The sequence below is a fragment of the Cryptomeria japonica genome, chromosome 11, assembly GCF_030272615.1.
Source record: "Cryptomeria japonica chromosome 11, Sugi_1.0, whole genome shotgun sequence".
NCBI lineage: Eukaryota > Viridiplantae > Streptophyta > Pinopsida > Cupressales > Cupressaceae > Cryptomeria > Cryptomeria japonica.
Genome location: NC_081415.1, coordinates 400,566,949 through 400,594,554, shown reverse-complemented (window position 1 = coordinate 400,594,554; position 27,606 = coordinate 400,566,949). Strand labels below are relative to the sequence as shown.

The window sequence follows — 27,606 nt, the reverse complement described above, 5'->3', positions numbered from 1 at the left end:
GATTTTGTATCAGACCTATACATGCTGATAAGGGGTATGTAGCCAGCAAATCACTCAATAAAGACGCATAAAAATTTATCTATTGTATGTGTTTATTTGCTGTACCGTTTTCTTCAACATTCTTTATTTTGTATTGCATTTCTTCTTAGTCAAAACCAAGCAAAAAACTACAAAAAACACAAAAAATCAGAAAATCAGAAAATCAGAAAATTTTCAAACAAAAAATCGGACTTGCATTAAAGATCCAGGGGTGGATCATTACATTATAGCCATGGATGAGAAAGGCTTGCCTTGATCATCTAGTGTGCAATGGATTGTACTGATTAATTCTTTGAGCTAGAGGAGAATGTCCGCGCTATTTATAGATCCTTGATGCTGATTCGTAAACTTGGGGTATTACACTCCTATCTATCATTTGATATGGCAGTTACAACAGAGTTTGACATTGGTTTGAATTTACTGGAGTAAACAAATTTCATATATACAAAATTTATTGATCCATTCCTTTAGGCGTGCTTTTGATTGATGATATTGCTCAATCCCATTGATGGTAGATTGCATTAGTGTCTTAATTACTGAATATCTCCTTCTCTACTAGGTTTACCCTAACTTACCAGGTTCGCTTGTCCAGAGCCCCTAACACGGACCGGGTCCGCGTGGGTCTTGGTTAGCGTTGGGTTCGTGACTGGTTCAGACAGGGTTCACCCCAGGGGCCCTGGGTTCACGAACCCACAGGGAACCCAAACATGAATCCACTAGGAACCCAAGGCCCCTTGGGTGAACCCTGTCCGGACCTAGGTGAACGCAGGTTCACTGCCTGGGTTAAGTCACTTAAAGTGACTTTTAAACATCAATTTTTTTTTTTTTCATTTTTAAAGCAAAAAACCCTAATCCGCCCCTTGCTATATGAATCTATGATACATTGATATATATTATATGGCACATGAGTATATGACATAATATGATATTATTGAAATTCAAAACTATCAATTGAATTGGCATTTGTCATTGATCAATGATGAAGTAGCATACTATTAAATGTATATAGATTTGTAATTTTGTATATTTCTTTAAATACACACACACACACACACACACACACACACACACACACACACACACACACACACACACACAGAGATATATATATATATATATATATGTACGGACGAACCCAAAAGGCAAAAACGTTTTTGCTCGAACCCATGAACCAGGTTCGCGTCCTCGAACCTGCTCCCGAACCCGGATCGGTAACTTAGGGTTTACCCACTACTAATTTATGAATCTAGTAATTCGTAGCTTAAATACCCTCTTTGCTCTTATTAGCTAAGGGAATGGCAATTTGTGCACACAGTTTACCGGATTCATCCATTTGAATAGTAATTTGGGTTTTGGCATTTTTTAGATGGTTTGGGTGGAATCAAAGACAAAAGAGTTTCTAGCTCAGGGATCACTGATTAAAAACTCTTTGTCTTTGATTGACCAATTGCTGCACCTAGAGGAGGTTGGGATGCCGAATTTGGTGTATAAGTGACAACATTTAAACAAGCAATGAGACTATGACGTAATTAGGAACCAAATAATGTACTCTCTTGTACAGTTAAATCAGAATTTAGATGGCCGGAGGAGTCAGAGGCACTTGGCCTAGGGGGATGGCTTTGATCCCATAACCCAAGAATGAAGCAGATTGAAAAATGTGAGAATTTTTCTGAGAAATGTTATGATGGACTACAATGTGTAATATTATCAATCAAGATTGAAGAATTCAAAATATTATCTTTTTTAACCACTTTCTCAGCATGAGGGAGGGGTTGGACTTACAGTTTTGTGAGAGAGGATTCTTTTGTGCTCCACAAGGAGGTGTGATGTTGGTTCTGTGACCTTTGCTTGTGTACAAGTTGGATCTAGCTTATTTCTTTTTTTGTGTCATTATCATCACCTTCCCCATCAGCATTGCTAATTACATTTGATACTTAAGACAATGAATGACATACATTTTGTTTTGGGGTGTCTAACTTAGTCCTTCACCTATTCATATGGTTGGACGCTAAAATTGCATAGTCTGATGTAGGTGAACATAAGGAATTGTATCAACCAGTCAATCCATTCTCCTATGACCATGATTTCTTCCTTAGATATCCTTTTGCTGAAGTTTTCATCCAAGTCTCTAATGAAGATAAAGACATCCTTCTCTCGCTTGAAATGATTTTTTCCTTCTTGCTCCAGCTGAGGGTAAAACCTATAAATTTTTTTCAAAGGCAAGTTAATCCTGAAAACACGCATTATGGCCAATGCTATACTAACAAAGAGGTTATGCAAAAGTGAAACATTGTATTGAGTTCACAGAGCTTCCAGTGAGTGGAATCACTTACAAAGGGGTCCCAGTTGATAATTTGCCTTCCATTTGGAATTGTAATGATGTATTTAAATTTTAAATATCTATAAGTGAACTTTACTGGTGGCTGCAACTTGCCATCCTGTTCAACAATGTGAACCCATCTCCCATGGAGTCAGCAATGTTCCTTGATATAGGATTTTGGCAGCTACTGATATTTTGATGCTGACTCTTCATCTAATGTTTGCTAATGGTGTTGAGACATGTCCTCAAGTTTGGTTGGTATTGGGTTGATTATTTCTCATTGCAGTTATCCAGTGTTTGATTTTATTATTCTTTTAAAAATGCACATAATGTTTTTAATGAAATCTGGTTGTAAATATTTCTCTAGTAAGTCTTGTATATTTATTATTATTTTTTTATGTTTTTCTTTGCTAGTAAATGCTGTGACGTTGTGACTTTGATCTCCACAGGTTATACTAGGCTCATCATCAAGTTCTCGCCAATCTATTTTGAGAGAGATGGGGTTTGATTTCACTATCATTGTATGTAATTCTTGAATAGCTCTTTTCGTGATATTGATGCTGAATTGATCTGTTATTCATTGACAATGCATAACTATTGTTTAAAGCAAACAAGTTATTTTAGTCAGCAGATATTGATGAGAAAGCTATTCGCAAAGAGAAGCCTGAAGAATTAGTCATGGTTTTGGCTGAAGCTAAGGTATATCTTCATGTGCTGTACTGGACTATATTCCTATGCCTATTGATATGGTTGGCCAATATGCTTTTGTTTATGAGACTTTTAACGTGGTGACCCAGATTAATGTTTATAGTTTCCTTTGTTTTCATGTGCACCAAAGTGTCAGTTTTGTGGTTTTTAGTTTTTACCCTTTATTGGACTGAGTTCAGAGCTTGTGAATCAAACATCAATTTTGTGATATCTTTTAGCTCCTATTTTCTTTGCTGTATTTTAAAAGATGATTTACTACTTGAAAGTTGAAAATTCACACATACCATCTTACAGGCAAGACACAACACTGATTTGTTATCTACCTAAAGAGTAGAGCCAGGACTTGACAGGAAAAATCCTATGGGAATCCAATGCTTCAAACAACTGCAATTTAATCATAGAAATCTAGGGACAGTTTTGAAGCAAGGTTAATATTTACACGATTTATTGTTGTATCTCCACCATCTAAAACAGTCCTAATCACAGTTTGTTATATGTATCAACAATTTTTTCATGCATTTCAAACTTGTTTTGCTTTCTATTTGGACTACTGTTTCATTTCCCATTAGCTTAGAATGTTGATCTGGAAATTTCTTTGTAGTGCTAGAACTGAGTCATTTCAAATTTTCAATAAGTGCCCAATGTTTTAGATTTTAGCATTATACAAAATTGGACAATACTGGTCATATTTTGTAATGCTCAACAAGCTAGATTCAATATACCATATTGACTATCCCACTTCCTTCTTGAATTACTGATCAGTAAAAGATTTTCAACCTTTTTCCCCTCTAGACCTAATAAATGATATTAAACTCACATTGGATTAGGAGAGATCATCTAATCTTATTCACCATCTTGCATGTTACTATCAGTCAATTGCTCCATCCTTCTATCATAGTTAATTCTATTAGTTACAGCCTCAGCATTTTCCACAAATGGTCTTATTCATTATCTTTTATGTCACTATCAATGAATTGCTTAATCCCTCTAACATAGTTAGCTCTATTGTTACAGCCTCAGCACTTTCCACAAATGGTCTTATTGTGTTCTATGTTTGCAGTTTCATGGTTTGTCACCCTTTCTCATATGAGTAAAATCAATACATTATGGTAAAAAACCTAATTCTGATAATTCTATTTGTAACTGTCATCCCAATAATTTTCATCAATTTTAATGTTGTTTGTCCAAGTTTAGGAGCACAACACATTGGCAGGTCTAATTTTACAGGCAAGTCTCAGGTTTGAGATTCTCAGCTGACACATCAGGGCTATGGCTTGCTGATTTCTGTGTATGGGTTGAGGTCATCTTCTCTAATTATGGGCTCCAGTCTAGTTGTAGGCAGACCTCGATACAAACACAAATATTAATTATCAATAAATAATTTCAAAATCTAGATTAATTAATATTCTTATTCAGGAAGGGACATAACTTTTAAGAATCAGACCCAATCCATGAGCGTGACTCATCAGAGGAATCGTCCCAAAGAGCATTATTTGACCATTCTTTGTTTTCTAGAGAGATTATTTTGAATTATTTTGCTATCTTATAATCAAACAATTCCAATTTGTACAGCTTCTACACATTCCTTACAAGCTACAAAAGGGTGCTCCAGGAGCATACTTATCACTGAGAATGGTAGACCAAAGCATCCCCAATTACTTGGATCATCTCCAGGAAAGCCTCACAGAAGAACTAGATTGTTCTTGTAACCCATCTCGTCCACTCCCCATCCTAAATGAGTTTGATTTATGCAACATTCGGTTGATTGAGTACATTTTATTAAATCAAAATGTGAAGCTTCTTTCCACAAAAATATCTTCTGTGCCTTATATATCTCTTCTATAATTGTCTTAAAAGCAACTGGTGCAGCAAAAACAAAAATTGGAATACTTGAAGAACTGACATGTCAGAATATTTGTTCCAGCTAGTGTGAACCACCTCTAATTCCCCAAACTTAACCTATGCCCCTTTTAGTAATTGGAATCGCTAGCTACTTTATTGGCAGTAGTGGCTGCTGAAAATTCAAAATTCCACAAAGTTTACTCTGAATTTTGACGTAAATATTGAAAACCTCAGCTTTGAGATGCTTCTTCCTGGTCAGAGATCAGCAATTTGATCTGAAGGGTTTTTCTTATTTTGTCCTCACTATTGATGTTCTTGCCACCCTTTTATCTCCTGCACTTCATTGCCTTCCTCCACCGCTTAGCTTCCAAATAAATCAGCAAGCATCAATCCTAATTGAATATTTATGATGTAGCTGAGGCTTACTTCGATGGTAGCTGCTATGTTTTTGGTAATTAGTGGAAAACATTGACAGGGGTCTTGGAGCTATGAAAATTTGAAAGTGTGACCAACATGTCATACAACATACAATAGAGCTTCTTCCTAATGTAAAGCTTTTAGGCAAAAATAGAGGATTATCAATCCCAGAATTGAGCCTTTAATGAAAAAAAGCTAATTGATGCTCATATTGTCTATCTTATCAGGCATTCTACTTGGGTAGCTAATCTAGTTCTAGTGAGAGAAGAGAATGATGATAGTAGATTATGCATTGATTTTAGATATCTTTTCCTGCAAAAATCATTATCCACTTTTATTAGTGGAAAAAATGCAAAAACTTGTAGGTAGACCAAGGAGGTTTTGCTTGTTAGATGGTTTCTCAAGGTATAATCAAGTATGGGTAGATAACAATTATTGCTACAAAATTGCTGTCACAATTAAATGGGGAACATATGCTTACAAAAGAATGCCATTTTCCTTATGAATTGGTGGTGCCACCTTTCAAAGAGAAATGGATAAAGCCTCCAAAGGCATAGTGAAGAAAATAATCCTATTTTATTAATACATCATTGGTTTTTCTAAGAAGTGATAGAAACATCTTACACACTTGAGAGAGGGTATCTGAAAGATGTATAGATTTTGCTATTTTTCAAAATCCACAAAAATCTTTGTTCGTGGAGGAAAACTCTTAAGACCATGTGTTGTCTAAAGATTGTAGATAATTTTTTGTTGTATGCATCTCGTTATGTTTTGTTGGCATTAGATGCTAGTCTAATTTCCTGAGTTCAGTTATATGACTAATAATTGTAAATTTGTAAGTATTGTCATATATGAAGCAATCCAATGTTAGGGAAGGTATTAGCTCTTAAAATTGCTGCTCAAGGAAATGTCATTTTTGAAGGGTGGGTAGATCAACTCATCAACAGAGAGTGAATGATAACTAACCAATTGCTGAGAGTGGATATTCTCCCTTTTGCTTTGGGCTCAACTAGACCTAGGAGGGTGTTCCTAGAGGTATTTTAAACAAGGCTGAGCACAACTGAAAATAGATAAATTGCAGACACAATAGTAGCATCTAGTTTACTCTTGGCCCCAACTTGTCACCAGACTAAGGTCTAACCTACTGCACATATGACCTCTATTAAGCTGACGAAGACATGAAAGAGATCATTCTAAGAATGAAAACTCTTGAAGATCACTAGAGATGTTTCCTTGGGAATATTGAATCATGAATTGCACACAAACTAACATGTACTCCTAAACTACTAGTTAAAGACATTTTTCATTTTAAGTGCTTGGAGGCTCAAACATTTCCAGGATTGCTGCCTATTTTGTGGGCTACATTTATAGTCAATCAAGAAGAAAAACACTTTTGAAATAACAATAGAGATATGATACCAGACAACTAGACATACTTAATAATCCCTCTCCAAATTCCAGAAGTCCATACGCAATAAGGAAAAGACCATTACAAACAATATATGCAATGAATTAAAGTTTTGCAACACATATTGTTATTTACATTGTTGAATATTGGTAGTGTAGAATTAATGGCAAACATTTTAGTGTCATTTGCCTTCATAAACTTGGGTCATCAAATAGTGGGTGAAAGGAAACATTAGTCAGTACTTGTGGATGAAGATTTTATAAATATGGCAAAACAAATGGGTTATTTGACTGACAAAGTGGTAGTTATGAACTAGGAACATTAGAATGATCTTGCAAGAGACTTTAGGTGCTTTGGGACCTCTCTACATGAGAATGCATTTGCAAGAAGTTGAAAGAATCAAGTACCACTATAATGTCCCCATTTTTGGAGTAAGAATAATTAATTAATTTAATTAGTTAAGTTGTCCAAATTATTGATATTTCTTATGGATAGCTTGATTAATTATTTTAATTAATAATATTAAGTTAATTATTTATAAAGTTATCAAATAAATTAAAATATTAAAAGATGACTTTATATTTAATTAATTTAATAAAGTGACTTAATTAAAAATTATATCACAAAGTCACTTAAGTGAAATAATATTATTTCTAGAAGCTTCTAGAGATGGACTGAAAAAGTATAAAGGAAGATCTAGTTGAGCTACAAGGCAGCCTGGGAATTGATTTTGATATTGATTGAGTTTTGTAGAGCCAAGGGGTTTCTGCAGATTATTGTCTTTGGGAATGAAAACTCCCATTGATAGCATAACTGAGGGAGTGAAAGATCTCTTGAGGGGTTGCATTGAGGAGGTGATACTTCAGTCATCTCATTTGTGCTACATTGGTGGCCAAGGGCCAATTTTTACTTGGGATCATATTAGAGGTATTTTTGGCATCAAGTGTCTTCAACAATGTTGCCATTTTGGAGTTGATTGCATTACACTCTCTGAGCTCTTATCCCAGTAACTTTTCAGATTTATATCAGTTTTGGGACAGTCACAATTTGGCTCTATTAGCCATCACTTGCATCGATTTCATTACTTGATTGGGGCGCTCCATTTCCAGGGTGAAATCGACGGTTTTGAACAAAATCAAGGCTGCAATTTATTCTGATCTACATTGGAGACACTTCAGATTTTGATAAGATCATTGGGGGTTCATTTTTGTGCTTGGAATCCTCATCTTTTTGGCTTCCTGGAAAACCGATTTGCAAATTTTATATACTGCAGTTGTATCCCCGTATAACAGCCCAAGGAGACCATGATTTTGTTCATGGAGGCCCATTATTGCATTGACTTTACCTTTTTACTGGAGCGCTCTACTTCTGAGGTGGCGTCATTGGTTCTTGATGATTGAAAAGAGACTTAGAGACTGCAAATTATTGTTTCTGATCAGAAGCAAACCAGGAACAGGGGCGGCTAAAGGAGGAGCTCGATTTGGCCCTTGGAAGGGCATATTACCTTAGTTATGACTTGATTCCTCATCTACAGCAATAGGCGATTTATTTCACCAGGTTCATACCTTGTTTTTGTTATAATTACATTGCTTATAAAGTCTGTTGGTGTGGCTGCCATAGATGATTATTCATATTTCTGAGTATAGAGGATAATACATATATTTTTGCAAGCATAAAGCTTGATAGTTGTAAATGGGGGTGCATTCAAATTAAGGGATCAGTTTATGAGATTTATATTTGCTATAATAAGTCTTGCTTTAAATCTGAAGATGCCTGCCATATGTTTGACGAAATGACAATTAGTTGTGGATGTTAAATTTGAGGTTTCTTATTCGTCTTCATTAGTCAATCTGTCTTTCTGCTCACTGCATTACACCTATGTAAATCAACAAGCAAACATACACTTCATCAGCATTCAAACAACCACAGAGAAAACAATCAGAACTTTGTAACAGTCAAAACAGCATAACACGCAAGTTATTCAGCAGACTAGTAAACCGCATAACACTCAGGTTATACAGTCTGAGACTTAGAACAGCAGGTTGTCAGCCAATTGTTTGACGATATTCCTTGCCTATACAGCCATTTGAGAGCAGGGGATATTTCAACCACAAGACGCAAATTGGTTGTAATTGAAGACATTGACACAGTATTTGTTTGCCTACCCAAGTCCTTGCTGTAGTTTATATCATATTGCAAGATCTTCATGGCAAATGCAACTAAAAATCAAAAGAACAACAAATCCTACAATGGTACAAAGAAATGGTTCATTTTGAGAAGAAGAAAGTATAGAGGATCGATGTAGAACCCTGAGAAATCAAATGCCTAACCTAATCCAATCTGCACAATATATCCTTGCTAAATACAATATTCAGTGTTTTCTGGACTCGTTTATTAGCATGCTAAATAAAATTAAATGTCTTTTTGGATTCACTTAGGGCAAAAGGATTGCACACACTTTGTCGCTAAGAAAAAGGTTTTTATGCTTTGTGATTGAAAGTAAACCCTACAACTACATGTTTACATTGTTAAGCTATGATTAGAGACTTAACAATGCAAGTTCTTTGAAGGATCGAATAGGTTAAAACACATAAGAACAATAATGCCAGTTGAATAAAGGGATTGACACAAAGTTGCAACCTCCAACTTCGAACAAATTTGCAATACAAGCTTCCAACCTCCTTGAAATCCACTTGATCTACTTAAAGAACCTTCCAAGGGTTCTCAACTCAGACAACGGGGGTTTAGTTGAACCTGTTGCGTTTTATGTTTTGTATTTTGCAATTTCTAACAAGGCTAGTTTTGAACAAATAGTATGCAAAAAAGCAACATTGGAAAGAGCTGGAAATTAATTGAACTTCATAAAATTAGGATTATCAAACCCTTATTACATTCAATTTTCATAAACACCTTCAATAAAGAAATCAGACAAGACCAAGAAGATTTATTGTCAAATACCTCACATTTAAGAAACCCCTTAATTATCCTTGCTGCCGTACAACAACAATTAATAACAACAAAATTATTTATCAGTCCAAACTACCTGGAATGGTGAGTTTAGCAGCTCAAACTGAAGCTACCAGCTAGGTGTCTCCTTTAGGATTTATTTCAGAATTTTTGGACTCCTCCTTCAACAAAATCGTACCTTTCTAAGGAAGAAAGGTACGGCAGATCTGCAGGCTGTACATACACAAAAAACCCCAGCTGTAAACACACTTATTTCTGCCTCTGTTCTGAGTCCTGACTCTGTGTGGCTGTAATCAATCCTTTGCATAAAAATTAATAAAACCTTTTCTAATCTGCCCAATCTTGGTTTCTGGATAAAACCAATTGAAAGCAAAATCAACTGATATTTCATAGCCTCTAATGCTACTGCACAAAAATCCGCCGTTTTCCTGTACCGATACCTTCAGATCATCTGCAAAAAGAAACCCCTACTGAAACCCTCAAGCCACAGTCTCCTCAGAGCAAACTCAATATCAAATCTTCACATAATGAAAAGAAGACCTAAAAACTTCTTTTAACTCTTCCCTTTAGGGTTTGGCGCTATTCCCAAGAAAAGTACGATTTGGCATTAAATGATGTTATTAACTTTTAATATTTATTTTTGACTATGGAAGCTTCAAAAATAAATCTCTTTTCAGTTTAATATAAAAGTGGCCCCATCCGATGAGAAATAGACCCTCACTTAAGTTATAACTTAAAGTGACTTAAAAATATTAAAACATTAAAGTTTGCCATTTAATATTTAATTAAAGTAATTAAATATTAATATCTCTCTAAGTATCCATCAGAATTGCTTGCTGTCAGAATTGGAGACTGCCAAGCCATACTCTGCCACTACCCAACCCACTGGCTAAAAATAGCAGGACTGCTAAAAATAGAAAGTGTCTCAAACGGAGTCCTGGAGACCTCAAATGAAAGCCAGTCCTGTAATGCTCACTCTGAAGATGAAGAATCCATCTCCGGGAGACCCTCTAACCAACCTCATCAGCCTACGAGGGTCTGTGATAGGCTAATCTACTCAGCTGACGGATGTCAACTAGAAGGGGACATCACATGTACCTTAGAACACATAATAAAAAATCTCAATAGCAATTTATAAGAAAATAGGCATAATAAATTCTATTGAATGAACATTGAGTTTTGATTTAACAATAATGAATACTTGGTGAATAGAAATTTTAGCATTCAGTAGGCACAAGAATTACCATTAGAATGAAGTGCAAATGATTCTTATTTATAATGATTACAAAGCTATTACATGAAAATAAATAAACATTAACTATTACTACTCTAGGAACTGACTGCTTGCATGCAATGCAAGTTTTATTATAAAATTCTATCCTAAAACTAAAACTAAAACTACAAAATTGTTATCTAGATTGATGGTAAAGATTATTACAAACACACTTCAAAGTCACATGACAAGAGATCCAAAGATAGATGATCGAAAAGACATAACTTTGGGCTAAAATTTAAAAATAAAGATCGCTAAAAATAGTAAGGGCTATAAATAGGAAAACTTAGAATATGCTTTTTCCTTTGAGAAAGGTGACAAATAAAGATAGTGCAAGCTAATAGACTCATGGATAGGTGGTTTTGGTTGGCTTTGATGACTCGGCAACTTTTCATTGGATCATAGCTAACTTGAAGGCATCTAGAAAACCTTGAAAATTCACTTAAAACATTTCGAATCCCTTTGATAGGTTCCTATTTCTACTTTACACGCATGCCAATATGCTATAAAACAGACTTTGAACTTGCACTTTTGATTTTCTTTGTACAAGTGTGTACTTCATCATTAGGTGTATACTTGTGAATAAAGTTAAAATAATTTTTGAAATTTGAAATATCCCTTTGGTGAGGTGCACACTTGCACCTCAGATGTGCATCTAATAATTGGTTTTATATGTTGAGTTTGAAATTATATTTTCTTGAGTGAGGTGTGCCCTATCAGATTATACACACTCTTGTACCCTAGACATGTACTTGATAATTGGATTTGAATATTCTCTTAGTGAGGTGTCCACTTGACCGCCAAACATGCACCTACACCCCAAACATATGCTTGACAAAATTTTTTTCAATGTTTGCATTTTGAATTCAATTATTTGTAGAGGTGTTCCCTAGGAGGCCCTTGTCAATATAAAGTTTGAAGACTTTTGTTACGTACCTATGGATATGATATATAGGGGGATGGAGATGCTGACATGTAGCACACATCCCTTAAGTTACTGATATTGGGTCAATTTTATTAGGTAATGAGTAAGCCTACGTTGGGTTTAGTGGTTTATCCCCCCATTATGTTATTAGGAAGCTTATATAAACAGGGTAAATATCATACAAGGATATGTGAAAAGTATGTTATTTGTTTGGGATCTCTTGGAGATGTAGTGTGGAGTCATTTTGTAAAGTCCTTATCACAAAATTTTGTCCCAAACTTGCAATGTTTCTGATTTTAGCTTGCAGACATTCCATCAAACACTTTGCATACAACTTATCATGGAATAGTTCTGAATGCAATGGTTAGAAAGCTACTACTATAAGTTTAAATCATGGATCCCTCACAAAATCATCACAACATTCAATGGCAACATAGGGACATTTTGTCAAACAGTTGATAGGAAACTATACTTCTGTGTATTTCGACAAGTATTTTAACAATACACACAAATGGATTTCACTAGATCACAATCAGAAACCAAATTCCTTTTCTTTAGTATTCAGAAATTATTTCAGCAGGTTACTTTCATATCAAATATACATGAACTTCCATTTGTACTCAAATTTGTTAAGACAGAAAATAAGCACAATACTTAAACAGATCCAACCTCAAAATGTTTAAAGGTATTCAATGTTATTGCAGACCTGTATAAGCTGAAACAGGTTACTCACAAAGATTGATACAATGTAATACCTGGCCGTTCACACACTTTGTTACAGAACAATTAATAATCTGGAAATCTGATATGCTGATTTAAAACCCTGATTAGTGCTGTTTCGGACTTGTTGACGTGTATTTTGTACACTATCAAACACAGAATAAAATATCCAAGGGTACCTTATCCTCTCTTGAGTAAAGCCTCTGATTGCTGAAGATGTCGCGGAAAAGGATCAATCAGGATGACTCCAAGGTTCTTCGTTGTAGGATCTCTACGTGTGGATAAGCTCTCTGTGGTATGATGTGATTTGCTGGAATCACAAGGGGACTTACATTTGATGATTGAATGTCTAATCTGCTTTGAATATTGCTGGAACATAGGCTCTTACTAGCTTTGATTTAAAAAAAGAAAAAAGATGAGGGCGAGGAAAGGATCTAATCCTAACACTAAGAATGTAAGAGCAATGAATGATCTTTGATGAAATTCTAACTAAGTCTTGTTTTGACATCACAGGAACATCTCCACAAGGTTAGTGCCATCTTCGAAGGAAAGCTTTATGATGTTCAAATCATCACTGCAGGCATAGACACCATCAGGTTGATGCATATCAATGAAGAAGCGATAATTGAAGTTAGGCTTAAGCTGAACGATTCTAGTTGACTACGCAAGGCAAGTCTGCAATCAACAAACTGCTAGTAGTATGGATATACGAATTCCACCATCAATCAAACACATTTCTTCCACTCATCTAATAACACGAAATCAAATACGAGAAGTATAGAGACCATGCAAATTGTCGAATCGACCCATAAATTTCACCATTTCTTCAATGAAGTTACAAGTCTTTTACAACAACATCTTGGCAACAATCTTTGCCTTCTCTCTCTACTCTACTCTAATTGCTATTCTAATCACCTTCTAACTACTCTCTATTCACTAACTCCTTTCTATTGCTTTCTATCTATTTTCTTTACAAAATGAAGAGTCGGGGTTTGTATAGTGCCCATAATACAATTCGATGGCTGAGATCAATTCGAGATCAATGGCCAAGATTTTACAATGAAAACCCTAATTAGGGTTTGTTACAACCATTACATAACATTTAATGCTCGACCAATGAAATAATTGTATTGCTTGGACACATGTCCTCTCTGGAAAAATCGACCAATGGATAGCCGGGGTAGGTACATCGGAGTGTGCCACCTTCTATGAGTTAGGTACATTGAATCTGGACATGCTGAGGTGGACCACACTGACTGGAGGAGTGATGACTGGGATGCCACCTTATTTGACACTTGGTTGATATTCAATTTGGTAACGTTGAGAAGTTAACCTTAATTAATTCTTCTGGAACTATCTGCTTCTTCAACGAACCCTTTGCTTTGACTTCTTGTGTCCTTGATGTGCAGGATGTTGATGTACCTCGCCCTTAGAATGCTGGATTGGAGAAGTCGCCCTTGTTGATGTTTGATTGAAGAAAGCCATCCTTGTCGATGCTAGACTGGAGGAGGTCGCCCTTATCCTTGCTTGATCTTCTTGGAGGAGACCGTCCTTGATTTGGCTTGATTTTCCTTGAGGAGAGCCTTCCGACTTGTAGATCTTTCGAGCTTGGGAGTCGCCATCTTGATACCTACACAATATTTCACAATTAATAATATATCTTGAAGTGTAGAAATTAGGATTCAAAAGGAAGATTTAAGATTTTAATTAGGAAACTTCATGATAAATCTTGAGTTATCATTTCCTAATAACTACGCAATTTTCAAAAACTTGAAGTTCAAAATTCACAATTTCAACATTGGGACTAGGATGATCTCGCCATACCTCCACTTGAGAATTAATTCTAAAAAAATGATGCAAAAATAAGGTGAATTTTGGCTAGGCGAAATGTAGATTGAAGTCCTTCCTTTAGCAAAATGCGCCCCCTTTAGTCTTTACAAGCATCAACTCCACCACCTTTAGTCTTCAACACTTGAGGAAAATTCGCTCCAAATAGGCCAGCTTTTGCACTTCCTTCCTTGCTTCTCCAAATCGCACTTGAAACAATGAATGAATGATTTGAATAATAAAAAACACACCCCAATATATAGAGCGCTCACCATTTCACCTCCCCATAGGCCGACTTGATGAAAATATGCCAAAAAATAAATAAAACTAAAAAGGAAGAGGCCGACTTAGTAAAATAATGAAAATGATACCTCAAGCGCTCTCTTTTTTAATTTTAATTTAATAAAAATTAATTTTAAATGCCTTAATAATAAAAAATCGATTTTTTGAGGCTCAAAATTAATTTATTAAATGCCATGCGCCTTTATTAAATGCCAATTTAATTTAAATTTTTTCAAATATTTTGAAATTGATGATTTTGGCATTTCATGCGATTTGGAGGATGTCAACTTTGGGATATGGCAAAAATAAAGAATGCACATGTTAAGCGCTCTGGTCCCTTGGAGAGGGACAGGAGCACTTTTTCATTTTTAGGCTAGGATTCTCAATTTTTTGAAGTCAAACCTTTGTTCACCATGTTTTAGAGGATCCTTACCATCTCACACAACTTTGCCTTGGCATAATCTCGGAGGGAATTTGTTGTTTTCAAAAAAAAGTGGGACAGTCCTTCAGTGAGGGACGGGAGCACTTTTGAGTCCATTGCATGAATTCTTGATCATATTAATCTTCAATTTACCCTCAAGGCGTAGAATATCACATTTCACACCATCTTGAGCCTTGGTAATAAAAATATCCTTTCAAAATGCAAGGTAAATGGTCATATTTGAAAATTGCGCCCTGGTCTCAATTTGTCCAAAATTTGTGAGAAAGGGAAGATAACATATTAAATGGCATGGTCCTTCAGTGAGGGACGGGAGCACTTTGAAAAAGTGGCGTGGTCCTTCAGTGAGGGACGAGAGCACTTTTGCAATTACAAGCTTATCTGTCCTTTGCTAGCCTTCGAAATTATCTTCAATGGATGAATCTTGCCTCCTCTCATTCATTTCAATCACGCAACTTGCCTTGCCTTTGCAAGAAATTTCTTTTTTTAGAAAAGTGGGATGGTCCTTCAGTGAGGGACGGGAGCACTTTGTCTTGGTCCCTTGGTGAGGGACGGGAGCACTTTTTGTCATTTTGGCATACTTTTTGCTCTTTAAACCTCTCAATTGCATCCAAGGCATAAAACATCATTCGTCTTTCCCATCCAAGTCAAGTTTTATCATAAAATATCGAACAATGAAGAGAAACTTGAAAAAGTGGCACGGTCCTTCAATGAGGGACGGGAGCACTTTTTATCATTTGGGTTGATTTACTCCTTTGTAGACCGCTTAAATTATATTCAATGGACAAAACATGCCTCCCTTAACCTCTTCAAATCATAAAATCACCTTAACCTTGCAAAGATAGTGTGAATCTTAAAAAAGTGGCACGGTCCTTCAGTGAGGGACGGGAGCACTTTTTGCGTTCTAAGCCAAATTGTCTCACTTTTCACCTCGAAATTTCTTTGCTAGGGAAGATTTCATCTTACTTCATGCTATGAATAGAAGTTAATGTCCAAAAGAGGTCTAAAATTGTGCATATAAAGAAAAGTGCTCTAGTCCTTCAGTGAGGGACGGGAGCACTTTTTACCTTCTAGGCAAAAACTTCATCATTTTATTGTTTTCAATCAAGTTTGGATGCTTTATCATGTTCATTTCGTCCTTCACTATGCCTTTGATGTTTCAATTTAACCAAACAAGGGCAAGAATGGCTCAAATAAGCCTTTTCGCCTTGGTCCCTCAGTGAGGGACGGGAGCACTTTGCCTTGGTCCCTTGGAGAGGGACGGGACCACTTTTTCCTTCAACCTCCAAAATTGACCATTTTCATGTCTTCAAAATCTTCAAAAACACCAAGTCACGTCCCAATATTATTCCGGAAGACCTTGCACAAAACAAAATGGAAAAGTCAGTGACAGATATGCATAAAATAACATTTGTGCTCTGGTCCCTTGGTGAGGGACGGGAGCACTTTTGTCCTTTCTAGCTAATCCATTCAAAATTTAGGTCTCCAATCATTTCACAAGGCAGAGTTAGGTCATCTTCAAGGCCCGGAATCAGTTAGCAAGCCCTCACAAAACAAGAAATTGCACTTGGAATGAAATACGCCCTGGACCTCCAGTGAAGGACAGGAGCACTTTCTCTGTTTCAGGCATCATCTTGCCTCCGAAATTTGATCAAAATTTACCTAGGCAAGAATATACAATTTCATCTTCAAAATGCTAACACTTAAACAAAATTTGAATTTTCCCTCAAAAAAACCCTAACTAGACCTAACCTGAGACATATCTGACTTCCTGACAGACTTATCTTACTTCAATAATCAATCCTCGGAAGGATGCTTAATAACTTTCAAAATTTGACTGGACTCAGCTTGAAAAATATTCGGAAGAAACCCTTAAGGTTTAGCCCTAGCCCAGACAACTCACTCACTCAAAACCCTACTCAAAACCCTAAAAGCAGAGAGAAGAACAGGCAAAACAAAAGCAAAAAGAGGGGGTCCCCATTTTAATGGAGCGATGTGTGAAAACGTCACAACAGGACTTCTGTCCTGTTAATCACACCCTATACCCCATCGAACTGCTGTTGCACACCAAATATGAGAGATATTCATGCAGAAAGAAGAGAGGCTGATGTATTGAACCTAGTTTCCCTTGATCTGGGCATAGACTTTCCTCCTAGTTCTCACGCCTTGCTTCAGATCTGCCTTCCTTTGACTTAAGCTGCCAATGATGACATCAACAATATATTTATAGTTTATTTAATGCTCAAAACTCACCCTTCAAACTTGACGAAAGTCTTTAAACAACACCAACTACCGTAGCAGGAATTGAATAGCTTGTGTCTTTTCTTTCAAATCCCTTCTGTAATTTGCTTTGCCAGTATCCCCAAGAAATTCTTCTAACTTTCATTTCAAACTGGAAATTGTATTGCAACATGAATCTTCACATAAACTGAATACATTAGACTGTAGTATCCCTTGCTTATTCTGATCCAAATTTGCTGATTTGTACCTCAAGGAATATTGTCAAACAGTAGTCATGAAACTTCTGTACATGTTGTTTTAGATTTCAGTTTGCCGTGTTTGCATTTTGATGTTTGCCAAAGATTATAAAATGCTTGTAGACATATGCTAAAATGCTTAACAAGTTATGAAAATATAATACAAGACTTTTTACACCTTCCCAAAGCAACTAGATACCTTAATCTAATAATGCAAATCGACACTTCTAGTTAGAAGACATTTTGACAAACAATTGGCTGCCAAACTCTCTGTGCCTCCAATATGATATTGCAATGGAATGAAAGTGATTACAAATTGAACATGAAGTGCAATCAGACCAAGAGCATATGAGTTTCTATACTTCTTTTCAGTATGAACATTACTGTAATTACAGAATTGATCTGCTGTGTATAGGGCAGCATTACATATACAATCTTATTATGATTTTCTTATGACTGCAATATAATGCAAAAAGAATGCAAATAAAGAACCTGATAAACTGTGGCAGCAAGCATGAACTCCTTATGCTGGAGATAACCCCATTCTGGAATTCTGATAACCCTTAGCAGCTAGCACGCCTAGGGCAATGAGTTGTACGGCTGGAAATGAAGGAGCTGTACGGCTTTGATAAATTTGCCAGCTAATATAAAATGCAGCCTCAAAATTTATCTTCTCTTTGAACGATTTACTTTTCAAACCCTCAGAATCTTCTCAAATATTTCACCAATATGCACAATCTAGACCTTTGTATGAAGCCCACAGACAGGCAATAATCTCAGCTGATATTTCACAGCCGCAAAATTGCACAACACTGAAGAGTATTCGTTCTCCAATGCTCAACAATGGCAGAAACCCTAGCTGGTTCCTTCTCCAAACAAGAACTCCAAAAACATAAGTATGAAATGATAAAAAAATGAAATCCTTTTCAAAAAGCCTTTATATAATATTCAATTGGTATTTGGCTTCATCCCCCTTAATTTCACTTTAATTTCATCTCCTTTTAAGCTATGTTACCCCGAGTTTCCGGGATGGGGATGGTAGGGGACGGGGGTACATGTTTTTGGGACGGTGATTTTTTTTGCCAATTTTGGGGATGGCCAGGGGACGACAAAGGGGACGGCTATATAAAAATAGGAAAATTTAAAATACATAGCGAAATTTAAAATATTCATATGAAAACATGGATAACGCATGCACATATACGTTATAGAACCTTAACATATAAGAACTAGCAGAATTCTTATGCCAAATTTGTGTTAAATTGAGAGTCAAAGTCAAATTGCTTATAGAATTCATTGTCAAAATTGATTGTCAATATGCAGAATTTATGGGGACGTCCCCTAGGAGTCCCCTGTCCCCGGGATGGGGACGCCTAAAAAAAATACCGGGGACATGTCCCCGGGTAACATAGCTTTTAAGTGCACAACATTATAATTTAAAGTATACTTTATTAATGACCTATATCTCCCTTTTAAATAACACTTTATCACTTATAATAAAGTATACTTTAAAAGCATTTAATATAACTTCATATCATCTCTTAAAGTGGGCCCCCCAATATAACTTAAATGCACTTTTAAATAGCTTGACTTTATAATCATTAAATGACCTTTTTATTATAAAGACAAATAAAGTCATTTAATGTTCACACTTTATATTCTGACTTTATGATGTTAAATACCTCTCAATTATAAAGTCACATGAAGTCAATATGATATTCCGTTAAAATAATTAATTATTATTAAAGTAACACTTTAATAATAATTAAATGTCATAACTCCATTAATAATTATTATTTAATGATTCTGACTTCATCATCAATTAGTCCACAACTCCCACTGTCAATCTGGATGCCTTACTAAAAATAGAAGGTGGGTCTCTAATGTCCAACTAACTTACTATAAATAGTAAGTATATGCAAATAGAGCCAAAAACCCCTGAATATCAATTGCCTCAGAACATATGGAGGATTTGGAGATGAAAACACAGACAACTGCCCTCTAGAGAGCCAAAAAACTCCACAATAGGGTCCTCTAATCACCAATATTAGCCTACAAGGACCCAGTGATAGGCTAAACCAAGCATAGACCATGGTGAGCTAAAATGGGGATATTACATTGACACACCTTTGAATGCTAATTAGTCCACCTCGATATTGACTAGGGAAGACTTTTCACTCTCGAACCAATCGTTGCCTTAGGGTTTTTCGTCCTAGGGCAGTAGAAATATGCTTAACTCCACAATGAAATTTCAATAAAATATCAAATGCTAGGAATGAATGAAATGAGTCTCCTCAACCTTCTTTTATAACCTCTTTTGAAACTTTCCAAAATTATTTTTAAAAATCACTTTTTTATTTTACTTTTTTTGGATTTTTCTAAAAGCTATATTTTGTAGCCATTTAATAACTTTTTAGAAAAATCACATTTATTTCTTTATAAATTGACTTTTATTTTAATTTACTTTTGAACCATATGTATCAGTTTATAATTAAATAATTATGTTTCCACACAACCACCAAGTTGTTGAAAATATTAAAATAGGGCAACCACCAAGTTGTTGAAAATATTAAAATAGGGCAATTAAAAATTATGATCATGCCAATGTCACCATTAGTTCGTTGGATATCAAACTTATTGAAGTTTTGTGCTTTCCAAAAATAACAGACTTCCAATGTGGAATGCTGGCAAAAGGTTGAAATTGCACTTGGAAGGTACAATGAGACTTGCCTTGATTTGCGGCCACCACTGAAACTGTAATGTCCCCACTCTAGCAGATTGACCAAGTATATGTGCGTTAGCCTAGCTCTACATGGTCCCGAGGGCTAACGAAGGGTTTAAAGGGATCCTGGAGTGTTTTGGCCTAGTCATTTCCAGTTTGGGCCAAAACGAAGTTGATTTACTTAGTTTCAGGCATACTTACTATTTTTAGTAAGTCAGCAGGACACAACGGGGGCTAGTTTTGGTGATTGGATTTGATACTCCTTGGCGAGAGCTTTCCGACGAGCTATCACTCACGCTATTCGGAGTCCGATTGCTAATATATTTTAATGCCTGAAGTTTTATTAAAGTAACATTTAATTTAATTGTAAAATATTAAAGTGTTACTTTAATATTTGTTCTATGGAGATATGTGTAAATCAAAGGGGCAACCAAGGGAGACATAAGTGAATATTTTAATATGTTTTATATTGAACATGTTTTATCCCACATTGCTTGAGTGAGTTGGGTCGCCCCTTGGAGAAAGAATAAAATGGAGCTTTTGTGGCTTCATTGGGGAGGTGGAATATGAGAAGAATTTGGTGTGTGAGTTGCAGATCCGTTCTTGGCATTAGAGGACGTCTATCCTCTCTTGTGACATTCTAGACGTCATTCCCTTGGGGTTTGGCCTTTGGAATCCTTCGCTATCAGCTTCATTTACAGGCAGATTGGGTGCTTTTCCAGCTACAAGCAGCAGCATTATTTGGTTGCATTTCCAGCTACAGGCCGCGACACTATTCACGTGGGTACTATTCACGCGGGTACTATTCACGCGGCACTATTCATGCAGCACTATTCATGTTACTGTAGCAGCAGAATTAGAAACTTTGATTGGAACATTATGTCAAAATGCTGGAGTATTTAGTGAGTTGAAAATAACCTGCTATGTATTTGATTTTTGTTAATTCTGGAAATAATATTATAACAGCAGTAGTTCAATTTCCAGCTTGCCTATTATTGTAAATTCTTTTTAGTTCATGTTATGTGGTTCCATACCTGTGCAAAGATTTAAAAACAAAAAAAACAAAACATTGAAACATTAAACGGAGGAATAAGGAGTTGGCTGCAAACTGTTTGACTAAATTCCTATCAGCAGTGGGGTTAGTTTTTGGGCATTCTAGGGTGCCCACTACAGTGGTATCAGAGCAGAAGATTCTGCCATCTTGTGGGAAACTTTCACCAAAACATATTGCAGAAATAAAACAGGTCCAGAATGTATGATTGAGCATGTGACAGGGGCATTATAATTTTCGCAATACCAGGGCCAGACAAAATAGAAATCCGGATAGTCAGAGTGAGCAGTCTAGTTCATCCGTGCAGGTGGACATAGAATCCAGTCATACAGACATAGAGGAAATATTCTTCGATCAGGACAGCAGTATGGTTGACCGAGATGAGAGGAATATCGTTCCAGATCAGGGGGAGGTAATGTTCAGACAGTTGCTGGGTACGTTAGAGCAAGGGCAGCGTATGCAGCAGGAGCAGAATAGGCGAATGGACATGATGTTGCAGCTTATGGCTAGATAGATGGGCGTTAATATTAATCCAGGTGAGGCCAACAATGGAAACAATAACAATGGGGGAAACGATAACAATAGGGGCAATGATAATAATGGAAGCCGAGGCAACAACAATGGCCCTGAGAATAACATTAATGGTAATAATGGACATGGCAACAATGGAATTGAGGCGGATAACTTTAGACACATTGCACACCCAGCTCGAACAGCGAGCTCGAGACCTCTTCTACCCACCTTTCCACCTAGGGATCTGGTTCAACCAGTGAACGAACCGCAGATTACTGAGTTACAGGGTCAGTTCAGGAGGGACTGGGAGGCCAGTGGACCCGAGTTTCAGGCAGATATTTCCCTCAGAGATTATATGGACTTGAGGATGAGACATATGCCTAGAGCAGGAGGGAGGAATCAGAATTTTGAGCTGAGGAAGAAAGTTGGAAAACTTTCCTTGCCTTATTATGATGCTTCAGGGAAGATGACTGCACGAGCTTGGGTGCAGAAGGTAGATACATACTTGCAGCTAAATCCTATGCCTGAGGATGAGGCTATCAAGTATGCGGCTATGCATTTGGACGGCGTTGCGCATGAATGGTGGCATCATGGCATGGTGACTCTGGGGCATAATCAGATTACATCCTATGAGGAATTCACAGAAAGATTGATTGAGAGATTTGACACTAGGGATCCCGAGTTACATTTCAAGGAGCTAGCACAGTTAAAACAGTCAAGGTCAGTGGATGCTTACATCGCCGAGTTTCAGCGGTTGTCTGTACTTGTTACTGATATCTCTCCTAGGAGATTGGTGGTGTTATTTTGTGATGGGCTTGCTGATCCATTACGTGGTTGGGTGAAGGGACATGATCCACTCACCTTAGCAGAAACAACTAAAAAGGCACGAGATTTAGCCCCTTCGGTATACAAAGGAAAATACCATTCAACAGATTCTTCCTACCGCAAGGACAAAGACAAAAAACCATTTCAGAAAGAGTATAACAAACCCAAAGAAGGATCAAAAGGACTAGACAGTGAAACCTTGAATGAACTTCGAAAGAAGAAACTGTGCTTCCAGTGTAGAGAGCCTTGGGACTTATCTCATAAATGCCCTCTCAAGGCTAAGGCAAATCAAATGGAGTATTTTTCAGCAGAGGAGTCAGAGTCAGAGGGGGAGGATCAGCACTCCGATTCAGATGAGGGTAACATGATAGAGGAGAGCAGCATTCCTAAGGATGATAGATCGTTGGGATGCTTGACAGGGGCCCAAAAGGCAATCACATTTAAGGTCAGGGGTACTATCCAGGGGTAGAAAGTGACATCTCTCATTGACACTGGGGCTACACATAACTTTATAGATACACAGTTGGTAGCCAGGAGAGGTTTATAGACAGAGGAGCATGAGGGTTTTAGGGTCATGGTGGCTAATGGCCAAAAGCTATTATGTACTCAGAAGGTTTCAAATCTTCACATTAGATTTGGAGATGGCTATGAGTTGGAGGATGATTTCTACGTTGTGGACATGGGAGATTACGACGTCATCCTCGGTATGACATGGATGGCATCGCTGGTTGAGTTCACTTTCAACCTAGCGAAGTTGGAAATGAGGTTTCAGCATGAGGGTGCCCACTACAGTGGTATCAGAGCACTAACCATTTGGACTAACCAATGCACCCGCTACATTTCAGAGTTGTATGAACCAGGTATTCAGGGAGCAGTTGAGGAGATTTGTCTTGATCTTCTTTGATGACATCTTGGTCTTCAGTAAGACCTGGGAGGAACATTCACAGCATTTGGAGGAGGTATTATCTATCCTAGAGAGAGAGTCTTTATATGCCAAGGAGTCTAAGTGTGAGTTTGGTATGACAGAATTACTATACCTTGGGCATATTATTAGTGTAGATGGAGTTCGAGTAGACCCTGAAAAGATTAGAGCTATAGTAGATTGGCCTACTCCCACGAACCTCACACAACTTAAGGGGTTCTTTGGTTTATGCGGGTTTTACAGGAGGTTTGTTAAGGGGTTTTCACAGATTGCAGCACCTTTGACAGACCTCACTAAAAAGGGAGCCTTCGTATGGACGGAAGCAGCGCAGCGATGTTTTGACCACTTCAAACAAGTGATGCCATCTTGTCCGGTTTTAGCTCTACCAGATTTCACGAAGCCATTTGAACTTCAGTGTGATGCTTCAGGTGATGGGATAGGGGTAGTATTGATGCAGGAGAAACATCCCATTGCATTCGAGAGTAGGAAGCTCCGAGGTGTTGAGAGGAGCTATTCTATCTATGACAGGGAGATGTTGGCCATAATGCATGCATTGGCCAAATTCCGATCATACTTAGTAGGCGGACAGTTTGTGATCAAAACTGATCACAATAGCATAAAATATTTCATGAGCCAGCGTGATCTTAATGACCGGCAACAAAAATGGGTTACTAAATTGCAGGCTTATGACTTTGACATAGAGTTTGTCAAAGGTAAGAAAAACGTGGTGGCTGATGCCTTATCTCGGAGACCTCACTTATGTGCTCTGGCAGAGATTTCAGGAGATTGGAGAGATCAGATTATAGCAGAGTATGTCGGAGATGCTTGGGCTTCTGGATTGATTTCAGGTACTATACAGGATGATCACTATGAGGTGATAGATGGATTGATCAGAGTTCAGGACAGGGTTTATTTGATTCCGTCATCACATTTGAGAGAGGTGATACTAAAGGCATTTCATGATGCACCCACAGCTGGGCATCCGGGGATCTTCAAGACCTACAGGCAGATCCGAGAGCGGTTCTCATGGAGAGGGCTCAAGGATGATGTTCAGAGGTATGTCAGGGAGTGTGCGGTTTGTCAACAGAATAAGGGAGAGCACACATTTCCTGCAGGTTTATTACAGCCCTTGCCCATTCCTGATAGGAAATGGGAAAGTATTTCGATGGACTTCATCACTGGGTTACCACGAGTGCAGGGAAGGGATTGCATCTATGTGGTGGTGGACCGCTTGACGAAGTTCGCTCACTTCTTTGCTATTCCATCCATTTACACAGCAGCACAGGTGGCAGATCTTTTCTTTAGAGATATATTCAGGTTACATGGGTTGCCCAGATTCATTGTCAGTGATCGGGATAGTAAGTTTATGAGTGTTTTTTGGTAGGAGTTGTTTAGGTTGTGTGGTACAGATCTTACACCTAGCACTAGTTATCATCCGCAGACAGATGGGCAAACAGAGATTGTGAATAAATGGGTGGAGGGATATTTGAGGAACTATGTAACTGCACAACAAAAAGCTTGGGTCAGATGGTTGCATATGGGAGAGTATTGTTATAACACCACTTATCATATGTCCATCAGGATGACTCCTTTCATGGCACTCTATGGTTATGATGCACCTAGCTTCATGGATTTAGTTTTGGGGGACAGCAGAGTGCCCAAAGCCAAAAACTTATTGTAGGATAGTCAGGACATCCTGAAAGTGCTCAAGGAGAATATACAGCAGGCCCAGAATCAACAGAAATTGTACGCTGATCAGCACCGAATAGAGCGCAGTTTCGAGGTAGGGGATATGGTTTACTTGAGGCTACAACCATATAGACAGTCATCACTCAAGAAGAGCGGAGCTGAAAAGTTGAAGCCTAGATTTTATGGTCCCTACAGGGTGATTCGCAGAGTGGGCGAAGTCGCCTATGAGCTTGAGCTTCCAGAGGGCAGTCGGGTGCACAATGTATTTCATGTGTCTAGGCTTAAGAAAGCTATTGGTCAGAGTGTAGTACCTTCTGCAGATTTACCTCCTTTGGATGAGGAGGGGAAGCTCGTGTTAGTACCTGAGGCTATTCTGGACACCAGAGAGAGGAAACTCAGAAACAGGATAGTGAAGGAGTATTTGGTTAGATGGAGAGACCTGCCGGAGGAAGATGCTACATGGGAGAATGAGCAGGTGATACAGCAGGCTGGACTGAGATTGCTTGAGGACAAGCAATTTCAAGGGGGGCGGACTGTAATGTCCCCACTCTAGCAGATTGACCAAGTATATGTGCGTTAGCCTAGCTCTACATGGTCCCGAGGGCTAACGAAGGGTTTAAAGGGATCCTGGAGTGTTTTGGCCTAGTCATTTCCAGTTTGGGCCAAAACGAAGTTGATTTACTTAGTTTCAGGCATACTTACTATTTTTAGTAAGTCAGCAGGACACAACGGGGGCTAGTTTTGGTGATTGGATTTGATACTCCTTGGCGAGAGCTTTCCGACGAGCTATCACTCACGCTATTCGGAGTCCGATTGCTAATATATTTTAATGCCTGAAGTTTTATTAAAGTAACATTTAATTTAATTGTAAAATATTAAAGTGTTACTTTAATATTTGTTCTATGGAGATATGTGTAAATCAAAGGGGCAACCAAGGGAGACATAAGTGAATATTTTAATATGTTTTATATTGAACATGTTTTATCCCACATTGCTTGAGTGAGTTGGGTCGCCCCTTGGAGAAAGAATAAAAGGGAGCTTTTGTGGCTTCATTGGGGAGGTGGAATATGAGAAGAATTTGGTGTGTGAGTTGCAGATCCGTTCTTGGCATTAGAGGACGTCTATCCTCTCTTGTGACATTCTAGACGTCATTCCCTTGGGGTTTGGCCTTTGGAATCCTTCGCTGTCAGCTTCATTTACAGGCAGATTGGGTGCTTTTCCAGCTACAAGCAGCAGCATTATTTGGTTGCATTTCCAGCTACAAGCCGCGACACTATTCACGTGGGTACTATTCACGCGGGTACTATTCACGTGACACTATTCACGCGGGTACTATTCACGCGACACTATTCACGCGGGTACTATTCACGCGGCACTATTCACGCGGGTACTATTCACCTGGCACTATTCACGCGGCACTATTCACTTGGCACTATTCATGCAGCACTATTCATGTTACTGTAGCAGCAGAATTAGAAACTTTGATTGGAACATTATGTCAAAATGCTGGAGTATTTAGTGAGTTGAAAATAACCTGCTATGTATTTGATTTTTGTTAATTCTGGAAATAATATTATAACAGCAGTAGTTCAATTTCCAGCTTGCCTATTATTGTAAATTCTTTTTAGTTCATGTTATGTGGTTCCATACCTGTGCAAATATTTAAAAACAAAAAAAAAAAAACATTGAAACATTAAACGGAGGAATAAGGAGTTGGCTGCAAACTGTTTGACTAAATTCCTATCAGCAATGGGGTTAGTTTTTGGGCATTCTAGGGTGCCCACTACAGAAACCCAACCCAAAAGGACTAGCATTCTTCAAGAAAGTTGGGCTTCCACATATATTGGAAAGGCCATAAAAGGGGGACATTACACTCCTCCCTCCCCAAGATTGCTTGTCCTCAAGCAATCACAACTCAACCCTTGACTAATCTTGGATAAAATTCTTTGAGATTCTAGGATTCCAAATTAACCTCAAGAACACTACATCATGCTTTCATTGTATCACTTTGATTAACATTGAACTATCAATGTAAATTTCTTGTAATAATCAGCCAAGTTGAGATACTTACAAAATATCAATGTTTCTTATGTGGAAGGGAGCACCTCATACCACAGTATTCTATGAAATCTTTTATCTATCCCACTCTTGTGTATCATAAAAAACATAACCAAATCATTTTCATGTGGATTGAAAGCAAAAAGATGAGCATACATTACCATGCCATTGTTTACTCGAGT

At 37.5% G+C, this 27,606-nt stretch overlaps 1 protein-coding gene across 1 annotated transcript in view; it reads left to right on the top strand.

Moving 5' to 3' along the window:
• Window positions 1-27,606, top strand: part of LOC131071587 (uncharacterized) — a 102,956-nt gene that overhangs the window by 5,456 nt on the left and 69,894 nt on the right. Inside the window, exons 2-3 of the mRNA XM_058007489.2 lie at window positions 2,809-2,880; window positions 2,984-3,058. Of these exons, the coding sequence (XP_057863472.2) occupies window positions 2,809-2,880; window positions 2,984-3,058 (147 nt within the window). The remainder of the gene's footprint in view (window positions 1-2,808; window positions 2,881-2,983; window positions 3,059-27,606) is intronic.